The sequence below is a fragment of the Dipodomys ordii genome, unplaced genomic scaffold (genome assembly GCF_000151885.1).
Source record: "Dipodomys ordii isolate 6190 unplaced genomic scaffold, Dord_2.0 Scaffold203, whole genome shotgun sequence".
Classification (NCBI taxonomy): domain Eukaryota; kingdom Metazoa; phylum Chordata; class Mammalia; order Rodentia; family Heteromyidae; genus Dipodomys; species Dipodomys ordii.
The window spans coordinates 34,409-51,871 of NW_012267419.1; the positions used below are offsets into that span (position 1 = coordinate 34,409).

At 38.2% G+C, this 17,463-nt stretch overlaps 1 protein-coding gene across 1 annotated transcript; it reads right to left on the reverse strand.

Annotated features, from left to right (window-relative positions):
- Positions 1–4,777: 4,777 nt before the first annotated feature.
- Positions 4,778–8,317, reverse strand: LOC105999899 (melanoma antigen preferentially expressed in tumors-like). Its single transcript, XM_013035060.1, has 3 exons — positions 8,031–8,317; positions 6,386–6,973; positions 4,778–5,291 (listed from the first exon to the last, which is right to left on the reverse strand). Exons 1-3 carry the CDS (start codon positions 8,315–8,317, stop codon positions 4,778–4,780), a joined length of 1,389 nt encoding a protein of 462 aa, XP_012890514.1.
- Positions 8,318–17,463: the final 9,146 nt, after the last annotated feature.

Below are 17,463 nucleotides of genomic sequence, written 5' to 3' on the forward strand. Positions count from 1 at the left end.
TCAATTTGTCATTGATACACTATCAACAGTGTTTGGAGTCTGTGAGAACACAGGATAATTTTTTTAATTCTTCATTTTAAATATTGTAAAGTAGATAGGCAGTGATAAATTGACTTACTGAACATGTTGCTCAATTGGCTTACTCAATAAAGGGGTTACTGAATAATAAACCAAAGAACATGATTAAACACAGATGACAATATGACTATAGAATAAGGCAAAATATACACAAAAATGCATTACACTTTTTATGTCAGATATATCTCTATTAAGACTTTCAATATATAAATCTTGAGTAGTTTTCACTACTGCATATTTATAAACCAGGTGATTTCTCATTAATTTTCTTTTCCTTTTAATTCTACTGTGGTACTCTGGGATAGACCTAGGGCCTGGTGAGTGCCAGGTATGTACTCTACCCCTTGGGCCATGTCCCCTAGCTCTTTGTGGGTTTTGTTTAGAGGAAAGAATCTCTTAATTTTTCCAGGCAGGATTCTAACTTATTATCCATCTGCTTCCAACAGAGAAGTAGTAGGGTTATGGTCATACACCTCCATTGGGATTCAATGACCACTAATGATGGCGATGCTCTTGTTGCTCAGTGCTCTATATCTCCTGATGTCTATACTGTACATTTGCAAAAAGATAATACTTGATAGACCACAATTATGATAATCAATTTATGTGCAGTCAAACTATTCCAATACCATAAAATGTCCATATTAAATCAAATATAAGACTGCCCACACTTAGGTATGAACTTCTCAGGCTCGTATGCTCCATTCTTGATATCTAGATCTACATATGTATATGCTTGTGCAATTTCTGGAAGGTTTGGGAACTTGAGCTTGTGGGGATAGCCTGAGGAAGGTCATCACAGTAGATGATTTTTATGTGTATGCAATTCCCAACCCCTTCCTGTACGCCACTTACCTCTGCCTTTCTGTTCCTGGCCATCATCATAGAAACAGTTGTGCTCTGGCATGTCCTCTTCACTCATAACTCTAAATGAAATAGTGAGCCTTTTCTCACTTGGCTTGTTTATGGTAAGTATTTTGGTGACAGCAGTGATAAGTCTGACTGATAACGAACTCTGTTAAAATACTGAGAAACATTGTATATGGGATCCATATGCATATCCCTGGGAGCATTTTTGAAGTTCATCCAATATGTTTTGTGTACATGTGATAGCCCTATTGTTTGGTAACTATGTGTTCCCTACTTTAGAATAGGTCCTTCCTGAATAAGGGTGTCTATCTTAGTTTCCTGAAAACTCACAAAATTTAGAAAGCAGAAGAATTGATTATTGTGGTTATTAAGTTCATAGTGGTATATTTGCTTTTTGTGAATGCACACAAAGGACAATTCTGTTTATTCACATGCCATACATTCCTTGCCTTCCCAGTTGGCCTACCTCTGACATGAGTACATCTGTGTTTAGAGATTTCTGCACACTTTCCCAACTCAAAGAATAGGTCCAAAATTAATCTTAGAACAACTAGTGCTCCTCCCGGTGTTGAGCCAAAGTTTAGTACTTCCAGACACTGCTGGAAAATCCTGACCTTTGTAAACAGCCTACATCTGCTCTCTGACAAGTTCAAGTAAAATCATAGCTATGCTCTTTATTTGGATTGTTCTCTTTGATAAAGTGGAAACTATGCTTTTTCCCGGCTACTGAAGATTGGGGACAATGAAATTTTCATTCTGAAATTTCCTAAACTCCAAGGTTTTGTTATTTTTTTCTTAGTAGGTTGATGTGTGGCAGAACAGTTTCCAAATGAAATATACTTTAGTATGATTCTTCTAGAAGAAGGCTTCCCATAGAAAACAAAACTCCTGGACTTAGGAATCTACATTTGTGAATTGAAGCCAACAAGCACAGTCCGTGTTTGTTGCCCTAACAGACAACAGTAGAGGACCCTTCATGTACAAAGAGAAGTTGATTCTTTGGACTTCAAATAATTTTTAATATACAGCTAGTAACTATGTCATTTTTCTAACTCATTGAAGTGCACGAATTGGGAGGTACTACTCATACAATAAGAATTTATATATGGGGGCTGGGAAGGTGGCTCAGAGGCAGAGTGCTTGCCTTGCATGCATGAAGCCCTGGGTTTGATTCCTCAGCACTCCATAATCAGAAAAAGCCAGAAGTGGTGCTGTGGCTCAAGTGGTAGAGCACTAGCCTTGAGCTGAAGAGCTGAGGGACAGTGTCCAGGCCCAGAGTTCAGGCTCCATGACCAGCAAAAAAAAAAAAAAGAATTTATAGATATATCCTTTGTGTTGTGAATACAACACAACATATTCCTAATTACCCTTTGTTTAGTGTTCTAGTTTTTAGCTCTGTATGGGGTCCCAGTGACAGCATCTTGGCACTAAAGCAGGAAGAAAAAAGGGACAGAAAGAGTACAACCTTTTGCTATATGCCTCTTACTAAATATTCTGCTATGGATATTGAGAGATCAGACATGTAATTCAGAGAGTAACAGGGCCCAACCTATGTGGACATTATGCAACAAGCACACCACTAGAAAAAGTAAAAACCAAAACAAAGTTTAAATAGGTAGGTGAATTTTAATAACAAATACCAACACAAAATGCCAAGAATAATATAACATTAATATGGAAGCAATATAAATTGTTGATTACCTTTTCATTTTAATAAGTCTTTAAAATTCAGTGCATTGTCATTTCAACACACTAGAAATGTAAATCCGAAAAACAAAGTATTAATTTTTCATGTTTTAGTTTCATGTCTTTGAAATGTTATGTTATGCATAATTATGTTAAATAAAATATATGTTAGTTATGTTAACATTGTTTTCTTTCTAAGTTGGTACTGTAGTTTGATAGTAATATTAATGAAAATGATTTTTATTGTGTTATTATTTTCTCTAAGGTAGGGTATACCTTTTTTCCAGGGCTAATCTTGATTCTCAATCTTCCTTCCTCCATGGCCTGAGTAGCTAAAATTTTAGGAGTAGACCACCATGCCCAGGTTTTAATTATGTTTTTATTGAGTTAGTCTGAAATGGAGTATATGATAATTTCAACATGAGAAACGATGTACACTTTTACAGTTTTTTTAAAAAGCACTCTTTTGATTTCAACAAGGAAACACTGTAAACAATTTTTAATTGTTTTCAGTTACTTTTACTAGGTCATTGATATGCAGTGGTGTTGGAATTTCAACATGTTAAGAACAAATAATTTTACATGCTTTTTCTATGTGTTTGAAACACTGTACACTATTATTTCAACATATAAACAGTGTCAATGAGTTATTAGTCAGTTATTCCATATCTGTTGCTTATTACTAAGTCTGGAATATACAAAGTACCTTTCACATTTATAGAATATCACACATTGGAATGGCCAGATTTCTAAGGCTCAATAGACACATGTGCCTCTTACAAGTACCAAAGCAAAAACAAGCAACATCAGTACAAGTGAAAAATAAGCAAGTACATATAAAATTATATCAAACATTAAGGATATAAGATGAATCACGAGAAAGCATCTGATAACAGAACTAGAGACAGTAAGGAAAGTGCTATGGCTTAGACCTTACATGTTCCCAAAAGCTCAATGATAAAGGCTTGGTACCTAAAGGATGGTAATGTTGGGAAATGGTGGCAACTTTAGGGTTGGGTCCTACTTGGAGGAAGTAGGGTACTGGAGGCATGCCTTTGAAAAGGCTATTCAAACTCTAGCCCCTCTCCTCTTTCGCCTTCTTGAGGACCATTAGGTAGGCAGTTCTGTTCTATCATGAGCGCAGCCTCACTACAGGCTCAAACATGATGGTATCAAGCAACCAGTGACTGAAAACTCTGAAAATGGGAACCAAACTAAAAATTTCTTCCTTATAGGTTGATTGCCTTGGTATTTTGCACAATAACAGAAAGGAGACTAACAAAGGAAATGAGAAAACTTTCCTATGGAAGAACCATTTAAGCTATGACCTGAGTGGTGAGGAGCTAACCAACAGTATGGAGGCCAGGTTTACTAAATAGAACATGTGAAGGGTGAAAATACTGTATATAGGAGGCTAAATAATTTTCAAAGGGAGCCTAAGAGAGATTGGAGGGACAGATAAACCATGGGAACATTTGTACTCTGAGAGGCTTGAGGTAAGAACCTTGCCTTATTAGCCTTCTCACTCTTAGCACCTAGAGTAATACCTAATAATAGACTATTGGCTGATGTGTATGAAATAATGACTGAGTTCCAGCGGTTAAGACCTAGAAAAGGATGTGGCAACATGCAGTTTTAGACATCAGTAGGTAGGTGGGCATAGTTTTCTTTTTTTAATAGCAGATGGTTTCTCCTAAGCAACTTAAGGCAACATTAAAGGTAAGATGTTTGAAATACTTCAGGGTGGAAATTAGTGTCTTCAGTCACTACTCTATTAAAGCCATCACTCTATCAAAGCATCCAGTAAGGTTTAAATTGTCCTGACTGGTGTCAATCACCCATAAGTGAACTGATCAATTTGGCAATAAAATGGTATAGCATGAATGGGTCTGCTCATATCACTTATCCAACACTGTGATCAGTAACAAGAAAGCAGTTGTAGAGAACAATAGACAGGAGACTCACAGGACTTCTCAAAGCTCTCTATTTTCTTCTATACATACCAGTTACGAATCTAATCTTCCTAACACCAAAGTCTTGAACAGCAGAGTTTTAAATATGGTGACTCTGGGCTTCAGGCAAGAATACTGAATGCTTTAAAGGCATACATCATTGTTCTATCAGCTCTTTGCACTGTGAAAAATCATGCATATGAAGTGGTCCACTTCATGTCATTCCGCTCTGCTGCCTGCAGCATTACTTTCAATTGTGATTTCACTACAGAAAGCTTTTGTCGGTCTAAGCTGCCACGAAAACCCCACTGATCATAGCAATGTACAGGGATAGGATAAAGCACATACTTCAGGTCCTTCAAGGCTGTTATGTGTGGGAAAATATTCCTAAGCATAGGCATGGTAATAGGATTGGAGGCAAAGCCAAGGACATGGAGCAAAGAACAGCTTCTTATGGCTGGGATGAGAGAAGAGAGAATAGTGTCTGTTATAAGGCAACTATTTATCTCTAGGTGCTTCAGGGTACCTGATAGTTTCTCCAGAAGAATCCGTAATGGTTGAGAATCTTCCCAAGTTATCTGGTTGTTACTGAGATTCAATACTCTTAGACGGCTGGTCTGAAAGCTTTGGGACAGGGAAGTGAAGTCTTTAGTAGTCAGGTCACAGACATTCAGATACAAGAAATCCAACTCAGGTGACAGGACTCTGCAAAGAGTTAAAAAGTATTTATATCCAATTATCAAACACACGATATTTTAAATGTTCCAAAAATAAGCCTTGCAGTCTGGAGGTACCTCAGAAAGCTAAATATAGACCTCCCTTATGACCCACCCATACCACTCCTACGCATCTACCTTGAGCAACAGGAACCAGGACACAAGGACACATGCTCCTCCATGCCCCACTACAGATGAATGGATCAAAAAATTGTGGTACCTACATGCAATGGAATATTATGCAGCCATTAGAAAGGACAAAATAATGGCATTCGCAGGGAAATGGATGGAACTCGAAAAAATCATTTTGAGCGAGGTAAGCCAAGATCAAAGAGACTGATAGCACAAGGTCTCCCTGATATATGGATGTTAAATCCAAAATGCAAGAAGATATGACAAAGTAAACAAGACTCGAGAAACAAAGGACCTTCACTCAATTTGTCATATCATTACTAAATGATTCCATGTTCTTGACCACATATATATATATATGTATATATATATATTGTGTGTGTATACATATATATGTGCATATCTGAGGGAAGCTATGAAGAGGACACAGAATTAGAGGGAAACAGGGAAAACATACAACAGAGGGGCCCATCAGCTGCACTGGACATTGATGAAAATGAACTATGCAACTCAAGGGCAGCGATGGGAAGGAGGGAATGAGAGGGAAAGAGGGAACAGCTTAGACTAAGCAAAAGGAAAGAAATATACATGTCACCCAATGTGGAAAAAATAGTTGTATTGTCAAAGCTCATATAATTCACCAACTTTATAGATGATAATAATGATAATTTGCCTCGTGAAGGTTAAAATGTGTTTGTGACGTTAAGTATCGCTATCTTACAATACTGTGAAATTTGTGAAATTTATATAATCACTTACTCTCACTAAAAATTACTGAAAAAACTTTGGACTAAAATAAGCACTCCTAGATTTCAGATTCCCATGACTCTAGAATAAAATATTTCATATATACATTATAACATTAGTCAATAATGTGGATTTTACAATCACTTAATAGATAACAGTCCTAAGAAATTTCATGTAACCCTAGATACCTTGCCAGTCTCTCACCTGAGTATTTTATGCAGCTGATCTTTGACAGAGAAGTAAGCCAGGCTGAGCTCCTGAAGGCTGTCCATCCGCCCAAGGTGAGTGAGAAAAGCTCTGAAACTTTTCCCTTTATAGGATCTAAATGTGATTTTAGACAGACTGAGGCTGTCCAGGTGGATCATCTGAGCCAAAATGCTGCAAACTTCACTCAAATAAGATCCATGCACTCCCAGATGATCAATGCATACCAGATCCAGAAACTTCAGTGTGCTTCTACATTCAGATACTTTATCAATTTGCAAATCTCTGCAGCAGAGATGCAGGGATCCAAAGCTCTGCTCAACTTTACCTAGAACCACAGAAAGCAATTGCCATGTCTTCACAGTACCATCAAGATATAGGTCCACTAATACTTCCATGGGTTGTCTGGATAGTTGAAGTTCAGACTCAGAATTTGAAAAACCAGGCCGAGCTCCTTGTAATTTCAGGATAGAGTTTGGAGAATAAACACAAGACTGAAAACATAATGGGAACCTGTTCAAAAAGTCAGAACATGTGGTCTTGCATTCTGTATCCTGCCTTAAATCTAGGATCCTCAGTTTGGGTACCCTGTAGGAGAGGAAAAGATGGCACATATAAGAGGTAGCAGACTTTAATGTGAACCAGAGGGATAAACAATGAGAAGCAGGGACAACATCTTTTTTCTTGGGCATTACTTCATATACAATCTACCAGCAACAGTGTTAATATTAATGTCCCTCTTGTACATAATGTCCAATACCAAAATCCATCTTCAATCATCTCTCTGTAATCAAATCTGTCTTTAAGATAAACTCAAATGTTGTACCAAGTCGGGCACTGGTGGCTCACCCCTGTAATCTTAGCTACTCAGGAAGCTGAGATCTGAGGCTTGCAGTTTGAGGCCAGTCTGGGCAGGAAAGTCATTGAGACTCTTATCACCAATTAACCACCTGAAAACCAGAAGAGGTGCAGTGGCTCACATGGTAGAGTACTCACCTTGAGCTAAAGAGCTCAGAGACGTCACCCAAGCCCAGAGTTCAAGCCCCATGACCGACCCCAAAAAATGTACCAATAGCCTCATATGGATTTTTTTCAATGTTACCAAGTTTATTATCTTAGGGTCATAAGAACCAAAAACCTGAAGTGGCTTGACAAGATTGTGGGTTTTTTTTTTAGCTGTCATTATAAAAAGTACTTTATGAATACAAAGCATCTTAGTGTTGGTCCCTGCAATATTCTCACCCCCCCCAACATTCTCACTCCCCTTTGACCCACTCCTCCATTACTTTACATTATTTTGTGATATATACAATGAACTCATGACTGCATTCTTCCTCACTTCCCCTCTTCATTCATCTACCCCTCTACCCTTCGCCCCACCTCCCTTCTTGCATATGCCCATTTCCTGGTGCTGATTTTGTTGGGCTTTGGCCTAGTCTTTCTAAAAGATTGTACTATTTGAGCTCTTCATAGAATCTATTATACTTCAGTTAATTCATTTGTAACCACTTGCATACTACCCAATATCATGCAGATTTTCATTATTCATCATTAACTACCTCTGGAGACTAATAAGCCCTCTCATGCATCATGTCCTTATATATCTTCTGTTGACTCACCATGTGTCTATTATTTATAATCTTACCGAGAAGAGTTGTGGACAGGAAGGAACTGAAGACCATCAATCAAGGCTTCCACGATTTCACAATATGACTCCTGAACGTTCAAGGTCCCAACATGGAGACAATGAAAAGGCCACATGCTCACTATTGCCTTCAGTATCTTCTTATGTCCACCAGATACGGCAGCAATAAACAATGGAATAAAAAGTTCTCTTGGAATCTCCTCAAGGGCGTGGATGGCTAAAGGCTCATTATTCATCAGAGTCTGTACTGCAAGGTCAAGCAGTGTGCCTGGCTCCTTTGGGTCCATATTAATGAATCTATACCATGGTGAAAAATATGATAAATTTGGAGAAGACATCCATAGTTTTTATTTTCCCCCTAAATTAGAACTAGACAAAATCTTACTAAATAAATATGATAAGAATGCCCAAACTTAATGTCCAAGTGTGTCTTACTTGTTTGCTTTCTAAATAAATGTCTTCCAATCTCCTACATAGAGGCCTCATGTCTTGGGACTGAATTTCTTTTCTGCAATTAGTACTAATAGGGCTGGGAATGTGGTTTAGTGGTAGAGTGCTTGCCTACCATGCATGTAGCCCTGGATTTGATTCCTCAGTACCACATGAACAGAAAGGGCCCAAAGTGGTGCTGTGGCTCAAGTGGTAGAGTGCTAGCCTTGAGCACAGAAAGGCTTAGGGACAGTGACCAGGCTCTGAGTTTAAGCCCTAGGACTGGCAAAAAAAAAGTAAGTACTAGTGTAGGCCAGGAGTTGAGCTGAGTTCCACTCCTTCTGGAGATCTCCTCTGGCCTCTCAGTAGATCACAGTGACAAGAATAAGCATATGACAAAAATGTCATTAGTAAATCAATAGTAAGGGGCTGGGAAGATGGCTCAGTGGTAGAGTGCTTGTCTTGCATACGTGAGGCCTTGGGTTCAATTACACAGTACCACATAAACAGAAAAAGCCAGAAGTGGCTCTGTGGCTCAAGTGGTAGAGTGCTAGCCTTGAGCTGAAGAGCTGAGGGACAGTGCCTAGGCATAGTGTTCAGGCCCCACAACCAACAACAACAAAAAAAGAAATCAATAGTAAGTTAACAGAAGATAGTGTTCATCAATGAGCTACTTGCGTCCTGCTATTTCCTACCAAAAAATATAATCCAGCTGGATACTGGTGGCTCATACCTGTAATTCTACCTACTCATGAGGCTAAGACCTAGCCTAGGAAAGAAAGTCCAGGGCTTTTATCTCCAATTAACCAATACAAGGCCAGAAGTGTAGCTGTGTCTCAATGGCAGAGACTATCTTTGAGTGAAAAAGCCCAGGGAAGTGCCCGGGCCCTAAATTCAAACCCACTACTGGCCCCGAAAAAGAAGAAATCTAACTCAACAAAAAGGAAAATATAACTCTACACAAAGATGTAAAACCACAACTTTATCAACTAAAAGTTGTCTGCTTTATCATGTTCCCATCAGTTACCCTAGCCAAAGCACCCTCTTTATTAGGCAGACTTCAGGACTGTGACAGTTTATGCCTGACTAGCATGTTTCTGTTTCCCACCAATCCACAGTATTTAATCAGGTCAATCAATCCCTTATGAACGAAAGGCCATTTCATTATCTTGTTACCAAGAGTGCCCACATGGCCTCTGCATGCTTGCTTTCTTCCAGAGGGTGATATGTGTAGTTCCTTCTGTTATGTGGTACTTTCCTTTCCTAGGCTGTAAATGTTAGTAATAAACTTCTGTGTATTTGATCTGTCTAGTCTCAGGTACTGTATATCTGGCTAATGGTGTGAATCCCTCCCTCACCACTGAAGTAAAGGGAAAGACAACAAAATGAATATTCTTGCCACATATTCATAACCTAATGTAATCATAAGAAAACATCAAATAAATTAAAATTCAGACATATTCTAAAAAAGTACCTGACCAGGACTCTTCCAAAGTGACAAGAGTTGTGAAAGATCAAATGCAGTGCAGAATCTTGAATAGGTTCCTATAATAGGATTTTTAAAAGCACTAATGAGATGAGTAATAAAATTCAAATGAAATCTATAGTTAGTTATTAGCAATGCATCATTGTGAATCTCCTAATTTTGTAATTTTCTGTGTACAGAATATATTACTAGAAAAATCTGAGATAAGACTTTCTGTACAATATTTTTATTGGCTCTATGTGTTGAACTCAAGGCCTTACACTTGCTAGGCATACTGTCAACCACTTTGACCCATCCCTTGTCTAATTAGTTATTTTTCTGATGCAGAGGTGGAGAACCTGTGGACCTCAGGCCCTATAAAGCTTTCTGCATCTGATCTGCATGTACTGATAATTTTGTATGACACCAGAATGATGTTGCACTATTCAAATGGCAAGTGGAAGGAAAATGAATGTTTCTTTATCTTTTATAAGGTCTTGTATATCTCCTGGTGGGGGGAGGCAACCTCAAAATCAATCCTGTTACCTAAAGCCTCCTATGTAGCTAAGAAGACAAGTACATATCCATAGTTTGTTGAGATGGAATCTCCCTCTGTTTTTCCCCAGGCTGACTTTGAACTTAATCCTCACTTCTTAATAACTGGAATTACAGGCTTGAGCCAATGGGCATGGCCATCTCTCTGCAATTGTTTGAAAGTTTAAAAATATTTCAAAATGAAGAATTAAAAAGATTAAATCAGTCTGGATGGTGGTGTGTACCAGTAATCTTAGAACTCAGACACTGAAGCAAGAAGATTGTGGAGTCCATGTACAACCTAGATTACATAGTGACATGTTCAAAAAGCTCCAGAAAATAGTAACAATAAAAGAAGTATCAACTTGTAATGGTACATAAGAAATGAAACCATAGTCATCTACAACTTGTGAGTAATTGGGATTCATTCTTCAGAGGAGAAAGTGCTTTTAACCATAATACAAATGAAAAGCAATAAAGAAGGGATACCCATTCAGTTCAACACATGTTATTTATAAGTCTGGCATAAAAATCACACACAAAACTAAGATGAAAGAAGGAATATAACTTTCTGAAAATAAGGAGAAAAATGAGAATTTTTGTTGTTGGTGTTTTGGAATTTTTCAACTCGGTGCTTTGTGGTTGCTAAGGATGTGCTCTACCACTGAGCCAAACCCCCAGTCTTTTGGGGAGATTTTAAAGAAAGAATGTGAAATTATTAGGTAAGTGAAGTTAATTACACATAAGCCAATGCATAAACAGTGCCCCACTAGTGAACCACTGAGTCATCTGTCTAGATCACCTGTCCTAATGATCTACCTAAGCTTTAGCCCTGGATAATTTAGGCCAAAATACATGTAACATACATACACATATATAAAAGATACTATTGTAATTTACCTAATGGGAAGAATCCAAAAATAATTTCTTTCTTTAGCCACTGGAGCTCCTCTTGTTGTTGTTAAGATCTTGCCGCAAAAAATGCAACTGGTTTTGTGGTGCTTTATCTCTTAATGGTTTTTCTCTGAAAGCTCAACTAGCCACAAGAGGAATTTTGCGGTTCAGCTTGAGTCAAGTCACTTGTTACCAAGATCAATCAACCCCATAAGCATTGGTAGGTGGCTGACCTAAAGGAGCAGAGTTACTTCAAGCTCCGAGATCCCTTGAGTTTTGAGAAATCCCCGGAGCTCTAAGTTATTGGTTTCTAGTAGTTTCCAGGAGTGTGAATTATTGGGATCTTCCAATTTCTGCAACTTCCGCTATCCTTCTGCTGGGAATCTTCTAGAGCCTTCAAGCTCCAAAGGTGAAAAAAACGTGAGTGTGATTTGGGAACTGGCTGGCCAGGGATTCTTGAAGGCAGGTCTGGTACTCAGATGACTAACCTTCAGATTTAGTAGACAATACAGCAGGGCAGGGCATTTACTGAAAAATAAAAGTAAGCACATTTTATTTCAGATGTTTTATATATTTTAAACAGGGATATAGCCAGACAACACAGACATTTGTGGTCTCTGTATTGCCTGAGAAGATCACTTGGCCTTGGCAAAATAGGAATGCTTTCATCTTATCATCGAAAAGTACCCAACAAAAGAAAAAGAAAAAGGAAGAAACGAAAGAAGGAAGGAAGGAAGGAAGGAAGGAAGGAAGGAAGAAAGAAAGGAAGGAAGGAAAGAGAGAGAGGGAGGGAGGGAGGGAGGGAAGGAGAGAGGAAAGGAGAGAAAGAAAAAGGAAGGAAGATAACGAAGGAACTGGAATCGTTATGAAAGATTAGAAAACTGTGTTCTAAACTTTCTGTAATGAAGCCAGTAAAGAATTTACACTGAGGGCTAGGAAGGTGGCTCAGTGGTAGAGCGCTTACCTTGCATGCATGAGGCCCTGGGTTCGATTCCCCAGCACCACATAAGCAAAAAGAAAAAAAGTCGGAAGTGGTGCTGTGGCTCAAGTGGTAGAGTGCTAGCCTTGAGCTGGAGCTGAGGGACAGCGCCCAGGGCCAGAGTTCAGGCCTCACGACCGGACCCCCCCAAAAAAAGAATTTACACTGACATATGAAAATTGCAGCCTAAAGTAGAAATTTTCCACCCATCCAGGAATACTGCTATCAATTGAGATGCTAGTTAATATTTGGCTTGAATTCTACTTTCATTACATGCTCTCAACTCCATATTTTGTATTTGTGGCTTTTTCTCTTCCACAATATTCACCAGCTATGGAATACACTAAGCCTCCAACCTACTTGACTTTGCTTGTTTGGGTGAACTTCTACCACTTTAGCCATGCTTCCAAGCCAGCTTTTTGCTAATTATTTTGGACATAGAATTTCACATACTTTTCTGACTATGCTGGCTTTAAATCTCAGTTCTCCCAATCTCAGCGTCCTAAATAGCTAGTATGACAGGATTGAGCCTGGCTTGGAATATAGTATTTTTACTCATATGCTATTATTTTAAAATTTCATTTTATTGTATTTTAAAGGTGATGTACAGAGGAGTTACAGTTACATAAGTAAGGTAATGAGTACATTTATTATCAAACATTGTTTCCCCCACCCTCGTTTTCTCCCACTTTCCCTCCCCCTCCAATTCCCCCCTTCTCATATGCTGTTTTATTCAATTGTTTGCCATAGTAGAAAAATAACAATCTTGAAAGGGAAAGAATCTTGTCTATTACTTATTAATATATCCTGAGTGACTAAAACAGGGCCTGGTCCCATGGATTTTGAGTATTTGTGGGATGAATAAATGAATTTTTTCCAGCACTCCTTTTCTTATTCTAAAACTAAATTATCAACCATACTCCCATGCCATTGTGATTTTCCTCTAAAAGCCTGACCCCACTGATTGTCTTCCTTAGTTCACATCTGCAGTGATATGTCATACTTTTCTTCATAAAAAAATTATCATATGATTGTGGTATTTTCTGGGTTTTTTTCATTCTTAGATATTTGTTCCATTTCCTCTAATTATATGAAAGAAGTTTTCATCATAGACCTTTAACATGAGACTAATAATATATTCAAATTCATAAGGATGCTGATGTGGTGTATTCAGATTATGCATATCAATACAAGACACAGCAGAATACTTGATAGTTTTGAAAATGAATAATTATAGTAGTTATTATCATTGGTTGCAATTATCAGACTGATAGGGTCAGAAAGTCTACGTTCTTCCAATTCTCTTTTTCTTTAAGATGTTTTATGATTTTGAACTGACCGCCTTGGACTATACCAATTTGAGAGGACTTGTTGGTTTGTTGCTATTGTTATTTGAGGATGGATCATTTGGTATTAGAAGTTGAACTCAAGGCCTTGTGCTTGATACACAGACACACAGACACTATATCATTCAGGCCTCTATCCCTTTTTACATTAGTTATTTTCAGGGTATTGTCTTGCTTTATTCCTGGGATCCTGGGCTCCTCCTCGTCCTCCTTTTCTTCCTCCTTCTCCTTCTCCTCTTCCTCTCCTGAGACCCATGTACCCACTATACCAACAGAGGGAAACAAAATGACAGTTCTGAATCTGGAGGCTGGGACACTTGGAGGAGGACATAAACACCCATGCAGACAGTGGCTGTCACTCTCTGAAGGTTCCAGTGAGGCAATAAACAAAGGATCTTTAAGCCAACCAAAGGTATCTCTGCTCTATAGAATTATGGTGCCAAAAAAGGAATCCAGGAAGGAAGCCATACCCATAGCTACCATTGGTGAGTGACCACCTCCTGAGTCCCACCCTAGTAGCAAGAAGGAAGATGGAACCTTGCCCCATACTCAGGACACTGACCATGGCTGAAAGATGTGTGATGAGCCCTCTAAACCCATGCAGGCAGTGAGAAGAGCTGTGAAACCTCACCCGTCACCCAGAACACCTGATGGTCATCTAAGCTAGTGAGAAGCAAAAAGGTCTGTGGAACTCTGTTCTATTCTTAAAACTCCCTATACACAGCCTGAGCTGCCGCAAGAGCAACTGGTTCTTGAAACTGCAAGGACAAAGACTGTGTGGATCACTGTCAGCACCTAAGACAGAAAGATTGCAACCCATCCAAAACAGTTCACGGAGCCAACCCTCTGACTGGGAGTGCAGATCATCCTGATGAGAGATCTTAGTGGGGGAGAAAAACCCTAAAGATGATATTTAAACTGAATTTGGGAAATTTTCTCTCATCTCTCTCTTTAGAAAATGTAGGCGTGTTTAAGTGTATGAGTATCACCCTTTGGCTTGGGTTGTTTAGAGTTGACTGTACAGTATTTAAGGGTTAAGAATAATCTCTTCTCAACTGGACACTGGTGGCTCATGCCTGTAATCCTAGCTACTCAGGAGACTGAGATCTGAGGATCACGGTTCAAAGCCAGCCCAGGCAGGAAAATCTGTGAGATTCTTACTTCTAATTAACTACCAAAAATCCAGAAGTGGCTTTGCGGCTCAAGTGGTAGAGTGCTCACCTTGAGTTGAAGAGCTCAGGGACAGCATCTAGGTCCAGAGTTAAAGCCCCATGACAGACCAAAAAAAAAAAAAAGAAGAAGAAGAAAAAGAAGAATCATCTCTTCTCAATTTTGTCTCCTTTACTAGAGTTGATTGATTTTTCTCCGTTTTTTTTCCCCTTCTCATTCCTTGTTCTCTGTCTTCTATAAAGTCTTATTTCTTTTCCTGGCTGATCTCTCTGGCAAACTATTCCTCATCATCCCTCCCTTCCTCTAGAACTCTAATCTTTTCTACTTATAGCTAAGCTCTCATATCACTCCCTATTACAACTGAACTCTCTGATAAGGAAAACCCACCATTATCAGAACTAGTTCAATCCTCCCATTATCAGAACTAACTAAACTTGGTAAGGAAAAGCTTGTGATTGCCAGCTTGACTAGAACTAGCTTGAACTTTATGATTCAAGTTATTTTTAGGAACTGTAATCATTTGGGTAAAACAAAACTCAAAACACTTGTCCTCTACTCAGACCTAGAACCTAGAACCTGAGTACAATAAAAGTATTGTACTTCTGTTGGTCAGGGTTTAGATTTTGGAGTAGGAACCCCTCTAGGTCCACTGGAATAATTAATGAACTGGAGTTCAACTCTTAGTGCTATTGCATCTTCCTGGAGTATTCTCTGCAGCACCTAATCTGAATAGTTTTCACAAACTTTGAATTCAGAGGTGTAATTCACAGTGAAAGATCACAAAACTCATGAACAGGGCTGAGAATGTGACTTAGTGGTAGAGTGCTTGCTTAGCACGCATGAAGCCCTGAGTTTGATTCATCAGTACCACATAAACAGAAAAAGCTAGAAGTGGCTCTGTGGCTCAAGTGGTAGAGCTAGCCTGGAGCAAAAGATGCTTGGGGACAGTGCCCAGACCCTGAGTTCAAGCCCCAGGACTGGCAAACAAAATATAGAAACCTCATGAGCAAGACAACATACCATCTTAAAAAACCAACAATGATGCAATGAAGGGCCTGAGAATGAAGAATAAAGGCCAAACAAAGAACTTATTAAAGAATATTGAGAGAAATGGCCAGTGAAATAAATTTTTTAAAGCACATCTTAAAAAATTACAATAAAATGAGAAATCAGACAGACAAAGAAACAAACTAAAGAAGGCAATACAGGAGATGAGAGATGAATTCAATAAAGAGATGGAAAGTATGAAAAGCTCTATCATATTAACACAAAATACAGTTGAAAGCATAGGCAATAAAACAAAAGAAGTTGAAAGCAGGGAATCCTGGTTTGAAGATAAAGCAATGGATTCAGAACATTGAAAGAAACATAAGATACCAAAGGGACATCCAAGAACTAGCAGATTCTATCAAAAGATTGAATCTATGTGTAACTGGAATAGATGAGGGAGAATTGAAAACTAAAGGCCTATTCAAAAAATTGTAACAGAAAACTTCCCCAAACTCAAGAAAGAGAAGCTTCCATCTGATGGAGGCGTACTTGAAGCAGACAGGACCAGAGAAAAAACACTCCTACAAAAATTATTGTAAACACTCTAGACTTACTAAATAAGGAATGAAATTTTTTAGATCCACAAAATCAAAGAGTGAAATTTATTACAATGAAAATATTAGAATAACTGCAGATTTCTCATTGCAAATACTAAATGCAAGGAAAGCCTGGAAAAACATAGTTTAAGTTTTGAACAACTGTCAATCTGAACTAGGGTTCCCAGCAAAGTTAGCATTCTCAATTGATGGAGAATAAAAACCTTCCATGATAAACAAAAACTAAAGGAATTCATAACACTAAACCAGCATTACAATGGATACTGAACAGAAGAATAGCCTCTGACAGAAAAAGAAATACTAATAATGACAGATGCTTGAGGGGATGTGGCCAAAAGGGAACACTACTGCATTGTTGTTCAGCCACTCTGGAAAGCAGTATGGAAGTTCCTCTAAAGACTACACATTGACCTCCCCTATGACCAGCAATCCCACTTCTGGGCATTTACCCAAATGATCACAAACAAGTCCATACTAAAGCTATGTTTATCGCAGCATTATTCACCATAGCTAAGATATAGAACAACACAGATGCCCCTCAGTAGATCAAGAAAATGTGATATATGTGTGTGTGTGTGTGTGTGTGTATATATATATATATATATATATATATATATATATATATATATATATATATATATATATATATATATAGGAATTTTATGCTTCCATCAGAAAGAATGACACTGCCCCACTTGTTAGGAAATGGAAAGACTTGGAAAAAATCATTTTAAGTGAAGTTACCCAGTCCCAAAGAAATTTAGGTCCCATGGTTGCCCTTATTTGAAATACTTAGTATGCATATAGGTTAATCTTATCAGATGAGCTGAAAGCTCAAAAACCATGTACAAATGACCATATAAGATGATGCTAAGTGAAATGAACCCCAAGATATAGACACAAGAGGTCTGTCTTTATTGTCATTGTTTTAAATGCACCATGTGAGTTTTTGTTATTGTTTTCTCTATATGTTCTTTTTTGTACTATTTTATTGTAAAAATGCTGTACA

Coding starts and splice junctions, on each gene's coding strand:
- LOC105999899 (XM_013035060.1), bottom strand. CDS start 8,317: ATGGACCCAAAGGAGCCAGGCACACTGCTTGACCTTGCAGTACAGACT. Junction 6,974..8,030: donor CCTGTCCACAACTCTTCTCG/GTAAGATTATAA, acceptor CCTCTCCTACAG/GGTACCCAAACTGAGGATCC. Junction 5,292..6,385: donor CAGCTGCATAAAATACTCAG/GTGAGAGACTGG, acceptor AACTCTTTGCAG/AGTCCTGTCACCTGAGTTGG.